General features: G+C 37.0%; 4 protein-coding genes across 13 annotated transcripts in view; 1 reads left to right on the forward strand and 3 right to left on the reverse strand.

Annotated features, from left to right (window-relative positions):
* Positions 1-21,515, forward strand: part of LOC139112706 (agrin) — a 382,197-nt gene that overhangs the window by 235,783 nt on the left and 124,899 nt on the right. The gene's annotated exons all lie outside the window — the stretch shown is intronic.
* LOC139113116 (uncharacterized) lies at positions 3,593-5,893 on the reverse strand. The gene is made up of 3 exons (XM_070674041.1): positions 4,184-5,893; positions 3,999-4,085; positions 3,593-3,924 (listed from the first exon to the last, which is right to left on the reverse strand). The coding sequence occupies exons 1-3, from the start codon at positions 5,186-5,188 to the stop codon at positions 3,817-3,819; spliced, it is 1,200 nt and encodes a 399-aa protein (XP_070530142.1). The 5' UTR covers positions 5,189-5,893; the 3' UTR covers positions 3,593-3,816.
* On the reverse strand, positions 10,383-12,048 carry LOC139103945 (putative gustatory receptor 28a). Its single transcript, XM_070659129.1, has 2 exons — positions 10,983-12,048; positions 10,383-10,841 (listed from the first exon to the last, which is right to left on the reverse strand). The coding sequence occupies exons 1-2, from the start codon at positions 12,039-12,041 to the stop codon at positions 10,719-10,721; spliced, it is 1,182 nt and encodes a 393-aa protein (XP_070515230.1). The 5' UTR covers positions 12,042-12,048; the 3' UTR covers positions 10,383-10,718.
* Positions 13,296-15,062, reverse strand: LOC139113124 (putative gustatory receptor 28a). Its single transcript, XM_070674053.1, has 2 exons — positions 13,590-15,062; positions 13,296-13,408 (listed from the first exon to the last, which is right to left on the reverse strand). The coding sequence occupies exons 1-2, from the start codon at positions 14,649-14,651 to the stop codon at positions 13,310-13,312; spliced, it is 1,161 nt and encodes a 386-aa protein (XP_070530154.1). The 5' UTR covers positions 14,652-15,062; the 3' UTR covers positions 13,296-13,309.

Below are 21,515 nucleotides of genomic sequence, written 5' to 3' on the forward strand. Positions count from 1 at the left end.
CGATTACGAAGCAGTCCGATTACGTCGGACTATGCGTCGGGGATCAATAAAGGCTCGATTTGACGAGGACATGACGTTAGACACTAGAAAGCGATCGCAAAATCGATGGTAGATTCGAACGGCGCAATCTCGGTTCTCTTCTGGCAAAATTACATTCTTATATACGTGGCAAGCGAAAGATATTACGGCAACGTTAATTTACGACAATACTAATCATTTGGAGTACTTAATGGCTTTTTATGAACCACAATTTTTATTTAATTGTTACGGGAATTGAATTGAGCGGCTATTGCTCGATATTTTTATTTTAAAACGTTTTATTTATGCGCGCCGCAATTTTTCTAGCGCGTCTGCAATTTTCCTAACCGCGTCATATAAATTCGCAGAGAGTAGCAACCATCCATTTGTATAGAATGGCACGCCCGATAAATCTTTTTCGCGCGAAGAAATTTCATTTCTGCTACGAAGCAGCCTTCGCGATCCACAATCGTGATTATATCGGATACACGCGATATCTTCCAGCGAGAGGGAAGATTTACGTACTGCAATGCTATACGTGGATTAATGGTGATATTAGTTTCTCGTAAGACACGATGTAGCGTTCGAAAATTAATTTTTTACTTAAATGGTGCAAACATTACTGAACTGAATTAATTTATCAATGGCAAAGCGAATTAAAATTTGAAAAGATTGAAAATAAATTAATTAAATCTGGACGGCGTTTCTTCTATTTTATAAAAATAGAAATTTTCTTTGCGCTGAAAGATGTGTCTTGACGTGACGTTTTTATTTATTTTTTTTTTTTTTTTTTTACGGCTGTTTCGAGAGACAGTGGGTGGATTGCATCGCGGTTTGAAAGGAGCCTTCGTTCGTTACGTAGGGAATAACAAGTGTGATTCGATCAACGAAATCGTTTCTTTCGCGAATCCGCCTAATTGATTGGAAGCATCCACACTATCGTTCACGCTTTGATTTACGACTCTCGTTGACCCCGTTGAGAAAGCTAGAAAACAAATGGCTCGAGCCTGACATTACATCGGGGGCGATTTTTACACGTGTAATTGTTATTCCGCAACGTGTCGCAATTAATACGTCAATGTGGGTGATATCTGTCCAATATAGATCTCGATGAAAAATTTAAATCGACGTCGAGCGAAGTGAGGTATCTGTAACGCCAGTTCCTTTCCTTTTTTTTCCGATTTCAATATAAGCATTGCTTTTAACAACTGTCATATTTTCCTATCTGCGTCCCCGTAAATATAATTGAAGCATGAATATACCACGCCGGTTAATACATTTTTCTCGACTCTCTGGTTTTTATCTCCTGTTTAATAACAGCCGCGTCTTCGTTGCGCGAATGCCGATTCGTCGGCGTCTTTTGAAACGCACAAAAGACTTTCTCGTTCGTGATATACAGCCAAACTCGCGTTTCTGTTTTTGTACAGAAAAAAAACTGGTTTACATAGAAAGTGACATTAAAAAAAAAAGATGCGCCGTGCGCCGTTTAACATCCAGATGCAGTAAAATCCGCATCCAGCGACCCCAACACGTTCCCCTGTATTTTCCGGACGAATCCAAAGCACCGCTTATGAATGCCTAATTTTACTGGCTCAAACATAACGTGCTTATTATGCCGGTGTCCCTTAATTAAATGACGCGCGTAATTGCCCGTCGCAAAGCGGTGATTCATGCTTCAAATTGTACTGACGTTACGCTAGAAAAGCCGGCTCACCTTTTTATCTTAATTTTTATACGCGCACATATGTGCATACTTTTTAATACGTAAGAAATTTTGCGCGCAAGCTACGGCACGCAATCGCTGAACGACGGACAAAAGTAGCAGTTACTAAATATCATAAAAAATTTTTTAATGTATAATTAACGTCATTGCTTTGATTTATATTCTTATTTTTTTACTGATGTAATTGTTGTTTTGCTACATTACGTTTAAAATTGCGAACGAAGTAACCCGTCAATTCGGCATCGAGTGCAATTGTATCGCGACAGCTCTTAGTTAGGATTATAATTTCAAACGGCATTTTAACAGTCAATCAGAATCGGCTGTTATTGGCGACATGTGTGTCGATTACATCTCGTATTGTTCGGTGGTGCTGGTCAATCGAATAACTGCAACAATCGTCATTACGCCTGCATTTTCAGCAATCAACGATGATACATTCCAGCAACGCGGAAAACCACTTTCTACTAGTCTCATTCAATCTAAAATATTCGATAGTGACTAAATATTGAAACCAAGTATTTTTTTTATTTTTTTTTTATTTTTTTTTATAGACGTAGAAATTATTTTTTATTTCCTCCTTGCTTAACGCGCGTTAAACTTGCCTAAGTCTTCTCTAGCCGCGGTTTCGTAAGTTCCGACGTGAATTACGGTATGGTGGCTGTCAGGGAGGCAAATCCTCGTGGGTGAAACGCGCCGTTCGATCCGCGACGGGCCGTTTCGAAGTGGAAACAGCCATAAACCCACTTGGCCGGCCGGCGCGCCGAAGAGAAACACTAAAACCCACTTGCCGCGGTCCCCATGAATATTAAGCGATTGGACCGGACTCTCGTTACGACCTCCTCGTCCGGGTTAACGCGGAAAATTGTGTTTGCCGTAGATTTTCGTTCCGCTGCCAGTCCCAGCGCGTTATACCTACCTTCGCGCGGCTTACTTTCCCTACCGCGTCGTCCGTCCAACGCCTCACGTAGCCGGGCTCTAACGTACTCCTCGCTTGTCTCGCCATTGGGACTTGTCAGGGACGCGGTTTTTATGGTGACGGATTATTCCCGGGTTACGCGTGTCGAGTTCACCGCTATTCCGCGATTCCGATGCGACTTTGGACGTAGACGTAAAACGTTTATTACGCCTCGGGAGATTAATTTGGGCGCGGCGTGAGGATTTATTAAATAATAACGGTACGGGCTGTAGTGAGTAACGAGAGATTGAGAAATAACGATTTGCCAAACAAGATTCGGCTAATTGAGATAAGAAGGCGGAAGGATGCACCCGCGATCGTTAATAGCGGGAACGAATATATCGCGTTCGAGATGCACCGAAAATTTAAATAGCTATATGTAGTATACTATATTATTGTTATATAAATTACATTTACATTCCACGTGTCAGGTTTTAGCTGAATAACGCGACAGAAATTTTCCTACGAAATCATATTAAATCAAGTAATATCTAGGAAGATTTATCATGACATCTGTACTTTAATCACGACGGCGTATATATTTCGTATCCGGATTGTGTTATTTCATTTCGCACTTGGTGTCACCTGCAACGAGTATTAGTTCGGTTTGCTAACGAGCTTAGGTCCCCGGGCTTTATCTATAAGAGGCAGAGCGTGAAAATTTGAATCTAAAGGAACAGAGAGCGGTAATATGCTAAGTGACGTTAGAACTACGGCGGCGAGAAGTGGGCGAGTGAAAGGGCAAGATAGAGGTGGAGTTCCTTCCGTCTTCACCCCCGTCTTTTATACGAGCCTATCGCACGGCACAGATCTCTATTCAAAGAAATATCAGGGTGCTGAGTTGGCCTATCCAGTCTTTAGACCGCCGACGCTGCTCTGCATTAAATGCGTCCGTTGGCTGTAATGAAATTCATTCGCCCCAATATCGTATCATCGACACTCATAATGCAGAACAATCTTGTCTCCTTTTTCTTCTATTGAACATGACGCAGAAAAAAAAGGAGAGAGAGAGAGATATATATATAGTTCGTAAAAAATTAAGAATCTTTAATTTTCCCAAATATATTTCTTTGATAAAAATCGTAGGTATTATTTTTTTTCTTTTTTTTTTTTTCTTTTATTAATACAGTTGCGTGTATTTTGTTACATTTTTCTTTCCGTCGCAAGAATGCGATATTATTAAAAATTGTATTAAAATTAACAAGTACGTGATAATGTTGTTTATCATCTAAAATTAACACGTGAAGTATTTAGATACATGTTTAATTAATTAAAGATTTATTTAGGCATTCGATCACTCACCTCAGTGAACAGTTTCGCGTCGACGATAAGACCTTTCGCGGAGAATGCATTTTTGCAGTGCGTTATTTGCAAGGAAAATAGTTTCAACTGCAAACGGCGAATAAAAATTATTAAATAAAAGCTAAATAAATTTAAATAATCTAATCTTTAAAATTGAACTAATATCCTAGCATTTTATTTTTTACCTCGCTTTTCATTTGTTTATCGTTAGTATTGTTAATCATGTCGTGAATAGTCGTGCTGATTTCCATCGCCTGATTTTTCCCGCTCTCACAAGCCCATATTATGAACGTTATTCTAATACCGTAAAACACTATAAACAATGGAAAATTGAAATCAAAAAGTATATCCCAATTGAAAGACAATCCGTTTTGCCATCGTATCGCTTCGGAATATACATAGAATATTATCTGCTTCGCGCACATAGCCAAAGTAGCGAGAAGCTGCAGACTGAAGACTAAATTTAGCATTTGCATCGTGTTACTTATTACCATATGCTGCTTTTTCAAACCCTTAAGCTTTATTATCCAGAGCGGTTGTCGCTGATTGTAACTAATCCATTCGGAGATATTATTTATTACTAACTCCTGAAGATTTTCCAAATTATCGTTGATCTCTTTAAAGCAAGCCTTCAAGACGCAAACGCAATTTATGTATAGCATGTCCATTTGAAAAGTTACTATGGGTGGGTACATTCTAATAACCTCGAAGATGGAATTGAAAGCTAAAAAATCCTTTATCTGGATATTCAATATGAAAAACAATATAAGGAAAAAGCCGAAGATATCTTTGGCGTGTATTATTTTGGACAGTTTGTGATACGACTGCTGAGGAAGTTTCGACGAGACGTCCAATATATTTTGAAGCAAGCGCATTCGCGGACCGTTTAAAATGTACCAAACAATCGTTTCGAAAATTACGTATATGCGAGTAAGGTTGGATGAAATATTAGTGAACATGTCCAACTTGATTTTATCAGAAAAATTAAATATATAAAGTATCGCAACTTCGTAAAACACAACCGCACAGAAAATTATAGTCCACAAAATATAAAGCGGCTTGGAAAGTTCGAACGTCGAGGCACGCAATCTATATGGAAATATTCCAAGAATTCTGTTGAACGTAAGGTTCGGATTCATTAACGATTGAAAATCCGTCGCGCGGAATAGCCGCCAATTTTTTTCCCACATCTTATACTTGGCACGTTTTGCTGACGTACCGATTACTAAACATCAGTACAATATAAACACAATTAATACCATTATAAATACTCGATTGATTATTACAATTTAATTAAAACCAATTAGAAATTTGATTGGAAAATTTCGGTCACAGCTTTTCCTTTAACTTTGTTTAGCGCGTGCGTTTGACATAGCATGACTGTACGCGGAGGGTTTTACTTTAAAACTAAGAGCATCTACTATTATAAAACATTAAAACGCTATCAATGTTAGTAGCCTAGTAACCATGGTATTTTTCGATCGATAGTTATATCTTAATGACGAATGATATACGCAGTTGAAAGTTTTTCTTAATTTATATTCAATACTTAAAATATCTTTTTTAATAATATATTTTATTTGGTGTACACATCTCTTTGTGAATCATATCGTGTCGACAAAAGTATTTTCAGATCCTTTGTCACAAGCATGCGCCATAAACAGAAACTGTATCAAGAGTAACAGATAAATAGTGATGTTTCCGATTATCTACAAAAGTATATACATAAAACTACATAAAATATAACTGAATATATTTTTTCCGCATTTATATATAATGAAAGCGAATGATTAATTTCTCACCGACGTCAGCAGCGAAGTGTCTAAAGTAAACCCTTTTACAGAGAACACATTTTTACGATGCATTAATTGCAAGGAGAATAGGCGCAGCTGCAACATTAGATTGAAAAAAAAAAATATTATTTAATAGAATGTAGTTGTTAAAAGAAATGCATTAATATACGCGGAACGTAGGCAGTTAGAAATATTTAAAACGTAAAAGCTCAAGTGTTCAATTTAAATCTACCTCGTATTTTAATTCCTTATTGAAGGTTCTGTTAAAAACTTGGTGAACGGTACTTTTGATCTCCATAGCTTGATTTTTGGCGCTTTCGCAAATGCAAACTATTGCCACTATTTCTATGAAATTTATTAATGTAGTTACCACATAATAATAATGAGAAGCCTTTTTCTCCTTATCACTTACATGGATGCTTTTTTTTATTTTTGTCATAAAATAGTACAAATTAAAGACGATAGAAAGAAAACATGAGAGTAATGTGCAAATAATTGGCAAACTGAAAATTATTTTTATCATCTTCACCATGTTACTTATATTCTGATGATGTTTCTTCAGCGCGGTTATCTCTAAGAGTAAAAACGGAATTCTTTGCTTGTAATAATTGTCACTCAAGATGTACGGTTCATTCGCGGCGAATTCTCGCAGGTGCGACAGATCGTTGTTGATTTTCTTAAAACAAGCTTTTAACAGGCAAACGCAATTTATGAACATCATACCCGTTAGAAACCTCACTAATTCGCAGTACATACCAATCATTAGGCGCCAATATGGCACGATATTCAAGGAGGCAATTAAGATCGCTTCCGAGACTAGATAGAAGAATCCGAAAATATCCTTAATGTGGATAAACTTCGATAAACTTTGATACGTCGTAGGCGGTAATTTCAAAGAGTGTTCTAGTAAAGTCTGCAGAAAACGCACACGTGGTCTATTCAACATTAACGTAGTGACAGTCAAAAAAGCACTAACAATATAAAAAGAATGGAAATCAAGTGACCTGACCAAATTGTTTTTGAATACACCTTTTTTATATACGTCTAACTGGTAGACCATGTATATCCCTGTATAAATTAAAACGCAGATGATAACGACCGATAGTACGAAAGATGGTCTGCAGATCCTTATAGTCGAAGCGTTAAACTTGTATGGAAATAATCCCAGAATGCGGGAGAAAGTGAAGCATGGGTACATCAACGATTCAAAATCTGTACTGCGAAACAGCTGCCGTAAATTTCCCTTTTTTTTATTCTTACGCCGTGGAAACTTCGACAATGAATTGAACATATTTGCCGCTCCGCTGTGGCAAAGAAAAACGATCTAAATTGTAGACATTTTGTTAATATAATAATTTAATAAACAAATATTAATTACGTAATCGGAGCACCTTGATATCAATCAACGCGTTTACAAAAATTTCTCTTTCACGTGTAAATTTTTTTTTTTTTTACGACTAACTTCTTCGCACTCTACACTCGAGTTCTACTTTAAAAATAACTAACATTTATTGCGTTCTGTAGCTACACAGCGCTCGAGAATTTTTAAATATGGTGTAAGCGTTGCATTTTTTTAATCTATAAGATACACGGAAAATAATTATATTATACATATGTAAAAAAAAAAAAAAAGAAACGTAAGTTATCGTATCTTACATTGTGGTGCATACGAAAATTATGCAGTTGATATTATCTGTTTTATGTTTGCGTATGTAATTTGATTATTCGCAACGGTTATGTGTTATTATTTTATATATATGCTGCATCCCAAGGGTGCAGTTGTCGATCGAAGAGTACCATGGTTACTTGACGCCTAACAAAATGTCTCTTTAGGTGCGTTTCATTCGACATACCTAACAGTAGTTTTTTACAATTTTAAATGGGTATATTAATAGTTCGAGAAAAAATATTTGCAAGACACACATCTTTTTATCTACAGTGCAAACTATTAAGATGTGATTTTATATGAAAATTTATCCATTTAATATCGCCAATGTGTTAAGATTAAAATAAAAAATTAATTTCCTTTTTATTTATGTGCCACTAAAATATTATCAGTCATCACCGAAGCGACATTTCATTCGACATATATTTTAATATATTAATTATACATATCGTTACAAATTAAAAATTAATTTTACGTTGAGTTGATTAATTAATATTCAAATATTTATCTCTATATATAATAAAGTTTTTCTTAATTTATATTCAATACTTAAAATATCTTTTTTAATAATATATTTTATTTGGTGTACACATCTCTTTGTGAATCACATCGTGTCGACAAAAGTATTTTCAGATCTTTTGTCACAAGCATGCGCCATAAACAGAAACTGTATCAAGAGTAACAGATAAATAGTGATGTTTCCGATTATCTACAAAAGTATATACATAAAACTACATAAAATATAACTGAATATATTTTTTCCGCATTTATATATAATGAAAGCGAATGATTAATTTCTCACCGACGTCAGCAGCGAAGTGTCTAAAGTAAATCCTATTACAGAGAACACATTTTTACGATGCATTAATTGCAAGGAGAATATGCGCAGCTGCAACATTAGATTGAAAAAAAAAAATATTATTTAATAGAATGTAGTTGTTAAATCTGACTATTAATACGTAAAAGAAATGCATTAATATACGCGGAACGTAGGCAGTTAGAAATATTTAAAACGTAAAAGCTCAAGTGTTCAATTTAAATCTACCTCGTATTTTAATTCCTTATTGAAGGTTCTGTTAAAAACTTGGTGAACGGTACTTTTGATCTCCATAGCTTGATTTTTGGCGCTTTCGCAAATGCAAACTATTGCCATTATTTCTATGAAATTTATTAATATAATTACCACATTAAAATAATGAAATAACATTTTTTCCTTATCACTTATATGGATGCTTTTTTTTATTTCTGTCATAAAATAGTACAAATTAAAGACGACAGAAAGAGAACATGAAAGTAATGTGCAAATAATTGGCAAACTGAAAATTATTTTTATCATCTTCACCATGTTACTTATATTCTGATGATGTTTCTTCAGCGCTGTTATCTCTAAGAGTAAAAACGGAATTCTTTGCTTGTAATAATTGTCACTCAAGATGTACGGTTCATTCGCGACGAATTCTCGCAGGTGCGACAGATCGTCGTTGATTTTCTTAAAACAAGCTTTTAACAGGCAAACGCAATTTATGAACATCATATCCGTTAGAAACCTCACTAATTCGAAGTACGCATAAATTATTAGGCGCCAATACGGCACGACATTCAAGGTGGCAATTAAGATCATTTCCAAGACTAGATAGAAGAATCCGAAAATATCCTTAATGTGGATAAACTTCGATAAACTTTGATACGTCGTAGGCGGTAATTTCAAAGAGTGGTCTAGTAAAGTCTGCAGAAAACGCACACGTGGTCTATTCAACATTAACGTAGTGACGGTCAAGAAACCGCTAACAATAAAAAAAGAATGGAAATCAATTTGCCTGATCAAATTGTTTGGGAATACAGCATTTTTCAATACGTATTTCTGGTAGAACATGTATATCCCTGTATAAATTAAAACGGAAATGATAACGACCGATAGTACGTAAGATGGTCTGCAGATCCTTATAGTCGAAGCGTTAAACTTGTATGGAAATATTCCCAGAATGCGGGAGAAAGTGAAGCAAGGGTACATCAACGATTCAAAATCTGTACTGCGAAACAGCTGCCGTAAATTTCCCTTTCTTTTATTCTTACGCCGTGGAAACTTCGAATTGAACATATTTGCCGCTCCGCTGTGGCAAAGAAAAACGATCTAAATTGTAGACATTTTGTTAATATAATAATTTAATAAATAAAATTTGATTTCGTAATCGGAGCACCTTGATATCAATCAACGCGTTTACAAAAATTTCTCTTTCACGTGTAATTTTTTTTTTTTTTTTCACGACTAACTTCTTCGCACTCTACACTCGAGTTCTACTTTAAAAATAACTAACATTTATTGCGTTTTGTAGCTACACAGCGCTCGAGAATTTTTAAATATGGTGTAAGCGTTGCATTTTTTTAATCTATAAGATACACGGAAAATAATTATATTATACATATGTAAAAAAAAAAAAAGAAACGTAAGTTATTGTATCTTACATTGTGGTGCATACGAAAATTATGCAGTTGATATTATCTGTTTTATGTTTGCGTATGTAATTTGATTATTCGCAACGGTTATGTGTTATTATTTTATATATATGCTGCATCCCAAGGGTGCAGTTGTCGATCGAAGAGTACCATGGTTACTTGACGCCTAACAAAATGTCTCTTTAGGTGCGTTTCATTCGACATACCTAACAGTAGTTTTTTACAATTTTAAATGGGTATATTAATAGTTCGAGAAAAAATATTTGCAAGACACACATCTTTTTATCTACGGTGCAAACTATTAAGATGTGATTTTATATGAAAATTTATCCATTTAATATCGCCAATGTGTTAAGATTAAAATAAAAAATTAATTTTTTTTTTATTTATGTGCCACTAAAATATTATCAGTCATCACCGAAGCGACATTTCATTCGACATATATTTTAATATATTAATTATACATATCGTTACAAATTAAAAATTAATTTTACGTTGAGTTGATTAATTAATATTCAAATATTTATCTTTATATATAATAAAGTTTTTCTTAATTTATATTCAATACTTAAATTTTTTTTTAATAATATATTTTATTTGGTGTACACATCTCTTTGTGAATCAGATCAAGTCGACAAAAGTATTTTCAGATCCTTTGTCACAAGCATGCGCTATAAACAGAAACTGTATCAAGAGTAACAGATAAGTCGTGATGTTCCCCATTATCTACAAAAGTATATACATAAAACTACATAAAATATAACTGAATATATTTTTTCCGCATTTATATATAATGAAAGCGAATGATTAATTTCTCACCGACGTCAAGAGCGAAGTGTTCAAAGTAAGCCCCTTTATAGAGAACACATTTTTACGATGCATTAACTGCAAGGAGAATATGCGCAGCTGCAACATTAGATTGAAAAAAAGAAATATTATTCAATAGAATGTAGTTGTTAAATCTGACTATTAATACATAAAAAAATTGTATTAATATACGCGATTAATATATTAGATAATATATTACAAATATTTAAAACGTAAAAGCTCAAATGTTCTATTTCAATCTACCTCGTATTTTATTTCTTTATTGAAGGTTCTGTTAAAAACTTGGTGAACGGTACTTTTGATCTCCATAGCTTGATTTTTGGCGCTTTCGCAAATGCAAACTATTGCCACTATTCTTACGGAATCTATAAATATAGATAACATAGAATAATCTTGATAAGCCTCTTTCTCCTTGTCGCTCATATAGATGCTCTTTTTTATTTTCGTCATAATAAAGTACGAATTAAAGACGACAGAAAGAAAACTTAAGAGTAATGTGCAAATAATTGACAAACTGAAAACTATTTTTATCATCTTCACCACGTTACTGATATTCTGATGATGTTTCTTTAGCTCTGTTATCTCTAAGATTAAAAACGGAATTCTCTGCTTGTAATAATTGTCGGTCAATATGTACGGTTCACTCGCGATGAATTCTCGCAGGTGCGATAGATCGTCGTTGATTTTCTTAAAACAAGCTTTTAACAGCCAAACGCAATTTATGAACAGCATATCCATTTGAAACCTCACTAATTCGCAGTACGTTAAAAGCAATAAGCGCCAATATGGCACGATATTCAAGGAGGCAATTAAGATCGCTTCCGAGACTAGATAGAAGAATCCGAAAATATCCTTAATGTGGATAAACTTCGATAAACTTTGATACGTCGTAGGCGGTAATTTCAAAGAGTGGTCGAGTAAAGTTTGCAGAAAACGCACACGTGGTCCATTCAACATGTACGTAGTGACGGTCAAGAAACCGCTGACAATATAAAAAGAATTGATATCAAGTAGCCTGATCAAATTGTTTTTGAATACAACATTTTTATATACGTTTATCTGGTAGAGCATGTATATCACTAAATAAATTAAAACGGAGATGATAACGACTGATAGTACGTAAGATGGTCTGCAGATTCTCATAGTCGAGGCGTTAAACTTGTATGGAAATAATCCCAGAATGCGGGAGAAAGTGAAGCATGGGTACATCAACGATTCAAAATCTGTACTGCGAAACAGCTGCCGTAAATTTCCCTTTCTTTTATTCTTACGCCGTGGAAACTTCGACGACGAATTGAACATATTTGCTACCCCGCTCTGGCAAAGAAAAACGATCTAAATCGTAGACATTTTGCTAATATAATAATTTAATTAATAAATATTAATTACGTAATCGGAGCACCTTGATATCAATCAACGCGTTTACAAAAATTTCTCTTTCACGTGTAATTTTTTTTTTCTTTTTCACGACAAACTTCTTCGCACTCTACACTCGAGTTCTACTTTAAATATAACTAACATTTATTGCGTTCTGTAGCTACACAGCGCTCGAGAATTTTTAAATATGGTATAAGCGTTGTATTTTTTTAATCTATAAGATACACGGAAAGTAATTATATTATACATATGTAAAAAAAAAAAAGAAACGTAAGTTATCGTATCTTACATTGTGGTGCATACGAACATTATGCAGTTGATATTATCTGTTTTATGTTTGCGTACGTAATTTGATTAGTCGCAACGGTTATGTGTTATTATTTTATATACATGTTGCATCTTAAGGGTGCAGTTGTCGAACGAAGAGTACCATGGTTACTTGACGCCTAACAAAATGTCTCTTTAGGTGCGTTTCATTCGACATACCTAACAGTAGTTCTTCACAATTTCAAATGGGTGTATTAATAATTCGATAAATAATATTTGCAAGACACACATCTTTTTATCTACGATGCAAACTATTAAGATGCGATTTTATATGAAAATTTGTTCATTTAATATCGCCAATGTGTTAAGATTAAAATAAAAAATTAATTTTTTTTTTATTTATATGCCATTAAAATATTATCAGTTATCACCGAAGCGACATTTCATCCGACATGTATTTTAATATATTAATTATACATATTGTTACAAATTAAAAATTAATTTTACGTTGAGTTGATTTATTAATATTCAAATATTTATCTCTATAGATATTTAAACGTGAATTATTAAGAAATAATATTATATATTATGATGTATTTAATAACTTTAAATTATAATATTTAAAAACGCATATATTATCTGATACAAAAAAAGAAAATAATCAACCGTACTATTTGTAACTCTTTAACGTTATGTAGAGTACAATTAATATACGACGTAAAATATTCTAAATTTCTTATCTTTTTAATTAAACTGAATCTTCCATACTCATTGGCGACTTTTTATCGCAGATATTAATCGCAAACAGAAATTGTATCAAGAGTAATAGATACGTAGTGACACCCCCGGCTATCTACAAAAGTAATACGATAAAATAAAGCTAAATATATTTTTTTTTTTTTATTTTAATTAATGAAACCAAATGATTAATTCCTCACCGATGTCAGCAGCGAAGCGTCCATATTAAGCCCCTTTATAGAGAACGTATTTTTATGATGCATTAATTGCAAGGAAAATAGGCGCAGCTGTAACGTTACATTTATAATATATTTAATAGTATAAAGCCGTTCAATATAAAATCGGAAGGCAAAATTATTAATCTGGCAAACGAATGTAGTAAAAATTACATTAATATACGCGGGGACGTAATTAAATTTTTTTTTTTATATTTAAATATGAAAGTCTAATGATTCTTTTTCAATCTACCTCGTATTTTATTTGCTCATTGCTGGTGCTGTTAAATATTTCGTGAACGGTGATTGCGATTTCCATAGCTTGTCTTTTACCGGTTTCGCAAGCCCACACTATCAACATTATTTTTATCAAGTGATATGCCGTAATTAATATGGAATAACTATAATAAATGCTCTTCTCATAATCACTAATAGATATGGAGCTTTTCATTTGCGTTATGATAAAGTACAGATTGAAAGTGATTTGAGTGAAAGTCATGACTGCCATGGTAATAAGCTGCAAGCTGAAAATCGTTTCTAACGTATGCACCGCTTCGCTAACTGCCTGATGCTGTTTCTTCACAGCCTCAATCTCAATTAATAAAAATTGATTTCTCTGTTTATAACCCGTGTCATTCAAAATATATGGCTCGCCGTTCATCGCGACTTCTCGTATATGCGTCAGACTGTCGTTGATTTGCTTGAAGCAAGCTTTTAACACGCATACGCAGTTCATGTACAACATGTCCATTTGATACATTACCAAATTTAAATATACTATAGCCCACTTGCGTAAGAGACTAAAATGCATCTCCATAAGACTGTATACCAGTGAAATCAGCACGAAGAAAAATCCACAAATGTCCTTTAAGTGAATGAGCTTAGACATATGTTGATACGACACCGGGGATAATTTCAAAGAGTGTTTCAATATAGAGCGAAGGAAACGCATTCGCGGCTTGTTCAAGATAAATGTGGTGACCGTTATAAAGGCACCGAAAATGTAGAAAGAGTTACGCTCGAGTCTTCTCGTTACGGTTTGAAATAAAATATTCTTCGCAACATTCATGTCGTACAGAATTACTAATTGTAAAGTGCCGTAAACGCAAACCACGGCGGTCGATAGCATGTAACACGATGGGCAAATTTCAACGTTGGAAGCGCTGATTTTGTACGGAAATATTCCCAAAATGCGAGAAATAACAAAGCAGGGATACATCAACGACTGAAAATCCGTAGCACGAAATAGCTGCCATATTTTTCCCTTTCTTTTACTTTTCTTTCTTTCTTCGAGATTCGATGACGAATTAAACATGTTCGCCGTACTGTTACGAGACGAGAAGATAAACGATTTAAATCGTGGGCCGATTGTGTTTATATTGCAATCCAAGAAATTATTAATTACAGTATCTTAACATTAACGTGTTTTAAAAAATTATCCTTTCTAGATGTAGTTTAAAAAATTTTTTTTTTCTACCGTAAACTTTTTACACTCTCTCCGCGTGTGAGTTTAATTTTGTAACTACCAGGAATTATATCGCGTAGCGAAACAAACGTCAAGAATTCATAAGTCATGATACAATGTGCCACTTAGCTAAATATTTCTGGAGCCCGTAAATAATAATACCGTGTAATGCATAATCGTGCGCATGTGAAACGAACCAAACGAGTTATCAAGATATCACGCTATCTTCTATTAGATCGACATAAATGAATGAAGTATTATATATTGCGCCGATACAGAAGATATAAAGATCGGAAATTAAAAAGTTAATTTTTATTTCAGATAAAATAATTTTTTTTAACAATAGAGCATACGTTTAACAAATATTTTATAATGCAGTTAAATCAATTGCGTTGCGGACTTAATATCCCCGTCAGGTTCGTAATATCTTTCCAATCCGCCGTAATCAACTATCCGCTTGGCAATCTACCGCATCTTAAAGAATTACCCGTTCGTGGATATCGTGCGGCTGACGTTATCTGTTTTATGTTTGCATAGGTAATTTGATTGGTCACAATTACACATTATTATTTCATATGTTATATCCCAGGGGTGCCGCGTTCGATTGAAGAGCACCATGGTTACTTGACGCCTAACAGAATGTCACCTCGCTCTAGCCCCGTGTCGCTCGTGGCAACAGATCCGCTAGCAGTTCTCGACTTAAATACGTTGAGAGTAAATGAGCGATTAGGCTCCCCGTTAAAAAAACAAAATTAGAGATTACCGCGCGCCTGCGAACGCGACGAGCCCGATTAAGCCGAGTGAGTCTCTCTTACGTGCCCGCCTCATGATTATTTCACGCGGACGTTAATCCAAGTAGATGGTGATTACAGAAGCGGCCGCTAAATCGAATAGAATTAACGCGAGATGAACTTCCGCTCAATATGCTTCCAACGGTCCTGCAAGATCATTTTAATCTTACAGGAGTTTGCGAATAAAGTTTTAGCTGCACGCGAGCGATTTTGCCGTTAAGCAAACAGCTAATCTTACTTTATATGCAACGTGAAACGTTAACTGTTTCGTATTCCTATTAAACTCGCCCGCCGGCCCGAGATTTTAAAAGCGCGATAAATCTTTTATTTCAAATTCGTCACACACGTGTGCATTCTTATCGCCATCCGGCGTGGAGTTTATGTAAGGACGTCACTCGCAAATTTTGAGAGCTCCATGTATATTTTGTACTTCCAAACGAGCGCTCGTAAACACCGTATGTGTCACTCCTCGTGCGCGCTCATATAACAGAAAAATAACACCGCGTATGAAAGCCCGAAGTCGTCGCAAAGTAACGGTGAGTAGCGCGAGATAGACACACACATTTTTCTATACCAGACAAAATGAAATGATCCGAATATAATCCGTTATATTACATATGTAAATCTGTTCATCAAGACATATATTTTTTTTTTTTCTTTTTATTCTCGTGATTCTATATTCGCTTTACGACAATCTCACTGCGATTGCCGGTATTCTTTATCTCTTCCCTTATTATTCAATTTAAATTGCAGTATAAGAAAAATAAAAAATAAGAAAAAAAAAATGCACAAATGCCTCGCAGTGCATTGCAAGCTGTTCAATAGTTAAGAAAATATGGAACGAGTTAACGATCGAGAAATCTCTTTGGCGCGCAGTTGTCAAACGCGTTGAAAAAGTTGCGATTTAAGAGATCGGCGTGTCGGAAACGCGCGGATGCTGTTTATTCTCTATTTAGAGATGAAAGAGAAAGAAAAACAGACAAAAGCCCGATGCCCGCGTAACGCCGAAGTAACGTTGAATATAAAAGCGGCAGTGATCTCGCCGGAAAAGATATACGTGCGAAAACGGAGAACGAAGATTTCGCGTGACTGGCAGCCGAGAGAAAGGCAGATGCGAGAAGGGAATTCTGGGCGAAACGCCCGAGCGGCGGCATCCTTTCGTGTCTCGCAGTCGGAGCTACGTGACGTCCTCGTTAAAATATAACCGCCAACGCGTCGTGTCTATAGGGTTCCGCAGGTCGGCGCCCGACTCCGCTGCGACAGGTCGATTCTAAACGAAATGAAATCCGCTCTTCGCGTGGCGCAGCTGAACGAGCGGCTTCGATCGGATTTCGCACCGGAAGCGGTGAGTTAGTCTTACGCCAGTCGAGGCCGTTAGATCGCGAACCCGGGAAGGACGATACTCCCATCGGACTACTCCCGCTGCGAAACTCCTTATAAACTATCGGCGGGACTCGAAACAATGGAAGTTGTTAATAAAATGAATCGTCGCAAGAGAATTTAAGACGTCGCCGTCCTCGAGAAGTAATATGACGTTTAAAGTTGAAGAGATAGTGGAGCGAGATCCCGGGGAGCTCCCTTTCGCAATTAAACGTCGCGAAGATAATAGAATATCCACATTGTGCGTTGTACGCGAGGTTGGAACGAACGACAGTAGACGGTGTTTTCTTTTCGATCTTTCAGTGCGCTGCAAATTTTTACCTTATATACCTATCCGGCGCTATCTATTGGAGAGATCGTTTGTCACCGCGTTACAAGGTAGAACAGAAAAATCGACTTTCGCGTAAAGAGATATAAGGGCCGGAGGGACGAGAAGGAGGAGAGGAGACAGACCGAAAATTGCAGAGGAGCGATGGCGGTCGCGCGAAAAGAGAAATGGGGGAAAAAAAGCTCATTTCTGCGGGGGTTTATCGGTCGGAGACGTTACCTCCCTTCCACGTTATATTGCGAGGGGAAGCATATGTTCCGGCCGGTCTGCTTCCTTCTTTGCACCAGCGTGCGCACACGGACGTTTCCCGTCTCCGACACCGGTGTAACGGCTGGGTTTTATAAAGTACGTGACTCCTCGACGGGGATGCGCAACTCGCGTTCTATCCTGCCCACCCGTCACGTTCCCCCGCGATCCATTTCCTTCCCCTCCCCTCCCCCGAAGCTATTGTCTTCGCGCGTTCTCTCGTGTCCCCAATCGTGATCGCGATGCGTTTCAATTCCCGCTCGACGTCGCGGTTTCGCGCGGTATTTGCGAAGTTCATATACGCTCCCGCTTGGCTCTCCGATGACACGTACGCTAAACGAACGAACGGACGTTTGAATAATCGCTAATTGCCGAATTGATTGATTAAAATGGACTCTGTCGTGTTTGCAGGTAGCGGCGCGTTCGGTAAATCGCGAGGTAGGGGCGAAAAAAAAAAAAAAGAAACTCCGCGATTCAATTATCGTTACCGAAAAATGTTCGCGCGGTTGTAGCTCGCGCGTACGCGCGTATAACAGATGTGTTCCCTGCTCGAAGAAGATCTCGTCGGTTTAACTGATTCACCGGGAGCTGCAAAGTAGCGCGCGATTAATCTTTGAGAGGCGCAAAATTGATTCGCGTCCCGACAACTCTACCGCTTAATAATCCCGCAGAGCCGCAAATCGGATTCGGAAGAGCTTATTGCGGTCGTAATAATAAGTAAGGGAAGGATCTGCCGTTACCTTTTATACCGCGATGTTTTACCGTGACTCCAAAGAAAGATGAACCAGGATAAGATTATAGAATGGATAAATGAAGGTAGACAGAGACGCGCAATTTAAAAGAGTACCGACTAATTCGTAGGACAGTCAGAAAAAAATTAAGCCAAGTGGAAAGAAAAATTAAAAAAAAAAAAAGATAAGACTTGTAAAAAAAAAAAAAAAAAATAAGTAGAAATAAAACTAATCGAAAAATTAAAAAGCTCTCTCATTATATGCGACATTTAAATAAAAAAATTCATAAGAAATATTTTAAAATAAATAAAAATGCAAATTATGCGCGAAACGCGGTACTGATCCTTGTAAAAAATTCTCGCTTGAGATTCAATAAATGAACTGAATGCGAAAATTATGCTCGTTTCTACAATACAAGATTGGCAAGCGCATCAGCGGAGATTCCATTGATTAACCGTTTCGCGGACGCGACAACCGGCGTTGGCTCGTCCTCATGCAATTTCCAAGACGTTGTTCAATAAAACAGCTCGATGTCTCATTGGCGAAGAGCTTCCCGGCCGGCCGGCCGGCCGAATGTGAAGTTTCGTGCTTTTAACGTTATTGGAGAACCGCGTGAATTTTCCTGTTGGACGCCGAGTATTTCCCGGAATCCTGCGAGAGCGCCGGTCTTCGAAATAATACCGGCGAACGCCGCCCACACCGGCGCTTAGGAATATTTCATTAATGCCTAGGGGAGATGCGCGATTCCTCTTCTCTTGGCCGACTCTCCTCGTCGCTGTACGTACACGGCGGCCGCTTTTATTCGACCGCGGAACGATGTGGGCCGTGCCCCGACCATTAGCCTAGACGCGCTCGAGATGCGAGAGAGCTTTTTGTACCCGCGGCCGCGACCCGACAGAACGGATAATGGATACTTAAGCGCCCCGTTACGCACCCCGCCGAGCTCCCCCCTTCTTGATTCGAGCCCGGCAACCCTAAATGAGATGGGTAGCAACAGCATCCCGTCCCGTCGCGCCCTTTTTCGCGACCCTCCACGTGACGCGAGGGTCGAGCATCGACGTCGACAACAAAGAAAATAATTGGAGAGGCGAGAGAGGGCTGTCGAAAGCTAGTCGCTAGTTAAGAGATATATTTAATCTGCGCGATCTAACCACTAGCTGCAAAATCAGATTAGCTAGATGAATTTCCACTCGGGTCATTTTACATGTCGTCGTATAAATAATTTAATGGATGCTATCAGCGCCGAATTAGTCTCCTCCGCCAGATTGGCCGAATTTCGCGGCCGGCTGCAGTCTTATTTATTTAAATCTAATTATCTGTATGATTTATGGCGGGATGGCGTGACAAAATGCACAACGGGAGAAGCGAATTGAACCTGCCCGCTAGAAACGTTTCAATTAGCAATAACAATAGTTGTGTACACGTTTGTTAAACCGTTATATCGATGGATTTTTATGACAGATCCTCGCGCTTGTTAAATCGATCTTTTGTAGCGCTTTTATTTATTTTTTTTTTTTTTGCGAAACACGTGAGCTATAAAGAATGAAACGGGTTTTATAGGCGCAATCTCTATTTTCAGTCGCTTACGTTTTATTTCAATCCACGGTGAAATTAAAACACCGATTTAAATTATACACACGATATTATTTAAAGAAAAATTCTTTTATGAACAATTTTAAGAACCTGCGTTTATCATTATTTATTCTACTTGTTTTTATAACTGCGTTTTCGCAGCGGCAAAAAGTAAGTACATTAATCTCTATTAATAAAAGGAATATAAAATGTATTTTTTAATAACTGCATATATGCGCGCATCATACAAAATTTTATCATTAAAAATTGATAACTGAAATAACGCTCTATAATATTCGCGGTTTAAAGCTTTTGCACAATGCACATTAATATAAAATATGTAAATGGATATCCGGTAATTCGCGTCGTGCGCGAAACGCCGATCAGGCATCACCGAGCGACACACGTGAATATGCATAATCTTCAAATAATCTCAGGATTTTGCAGCTATTTTATATGTACATATAAAATATATATCTTATATAAAATATCTTTTCGTGACAAAGCGTTGGGAATATCTTCGGATAAAGTTGCGGGAGAGAGAGAAAGAGAAAGAGGAGGAGAGGGAATTGGATGCAATTAGAAATATGACAGCCACGGCGACGGGGACGGAAATAAATATATCATCGTTGAAACGAGTGCATATGCCGTGCACGCGCGCGGTCGGGGGCCGAAATAGAAATCTCCATCTCTACGCGTTTGCTCGCGCCGGCAGTTATCCTATCCATTTTCCTGAAATTTCGCTGGCAGGATATACGAATTACAAGTTAGACTTCGTTAAAATTTCACGGTGTGTCAGACCCGCGGCTCGCCCATAATACAACTGGAACGCGTGGGAGGGACAGGGGGGGGGAAGGGAGAAAGAAGGCCGCGCTCGCGCCGAGTATACACAAGTCCTCCCTGAAAAATAAATGGGATTCAGAACGGGTCACGGGCCATCGTCGCTCCTCACGGAAGCCTTCTTTTCCTTCGAGAACACGTAAACGCGCTCTCGACGCGGGGCTCAAGTATCTGTAACTGCGACTTCAATCGCGATCGCCCAACCCTCACCTCCCCCTCCCCACCCTAATGCGATTTGCAAATCGGCACCGTATCGCAGTTTGCACTTAAAAACTTTTTACGCCCCCGCGCTCTCAATTTGCGCGCATAAACGCCACGAGACTCTAAATAATTCATGTACTTTTTTAATTCTCAGTACTTTTAATATAAATTTATTATTTTGACTATGAAAGAATGTCACTTTGTTGAAATGAATGATATATGCGAAACGTAAAATAATGCAGAAATATCTCGCTCTAGAAAAATAGATGTGTTACAGTTGCATGCGTAACGGTATAATAGTGTAAATGTATTTAATGGGTAAATATAACATCGCGCTGGCACAATAATGTGGTAAATTTATCAATATTAATGAAGGCAAACAATTGTTTTAATTTAGCATTTTAATATAACTTCGTAGCGCGAAGTAACCAAACACGAATTTATTAAAAGAGAGACCGGAGGGGAAAAAAAAAATTAGAAAGAGGCGGCGCGATATTTTACATCGATTTATAAACATTAATGTAAGAAAACAGAATAAAAGAAAAGGCACTGAAAAGTCCGAGAGAACGATGGTAGAGAGACGGGGAAGGAAGAAGTCGTAATAGAAAGCCGGTAATCGCGCGGT

Source organism: Cardiocondyla obscurior, linkage group LG01 (genome assembly GCF_019399895.1).
Source record: "Cardiocondyla obscurior isolate alpha-2009 linkage group LG01, Cobs3.1, whole genome shotgun sequence".
In the NCBI taxonomy this organism is placed as follows: Eukaryota; Metazoa; Arthropoda; class Insecta; order Hymenoptera; family Formicidae; genus Cardiocondyla; species Cardiocondyla obscurior.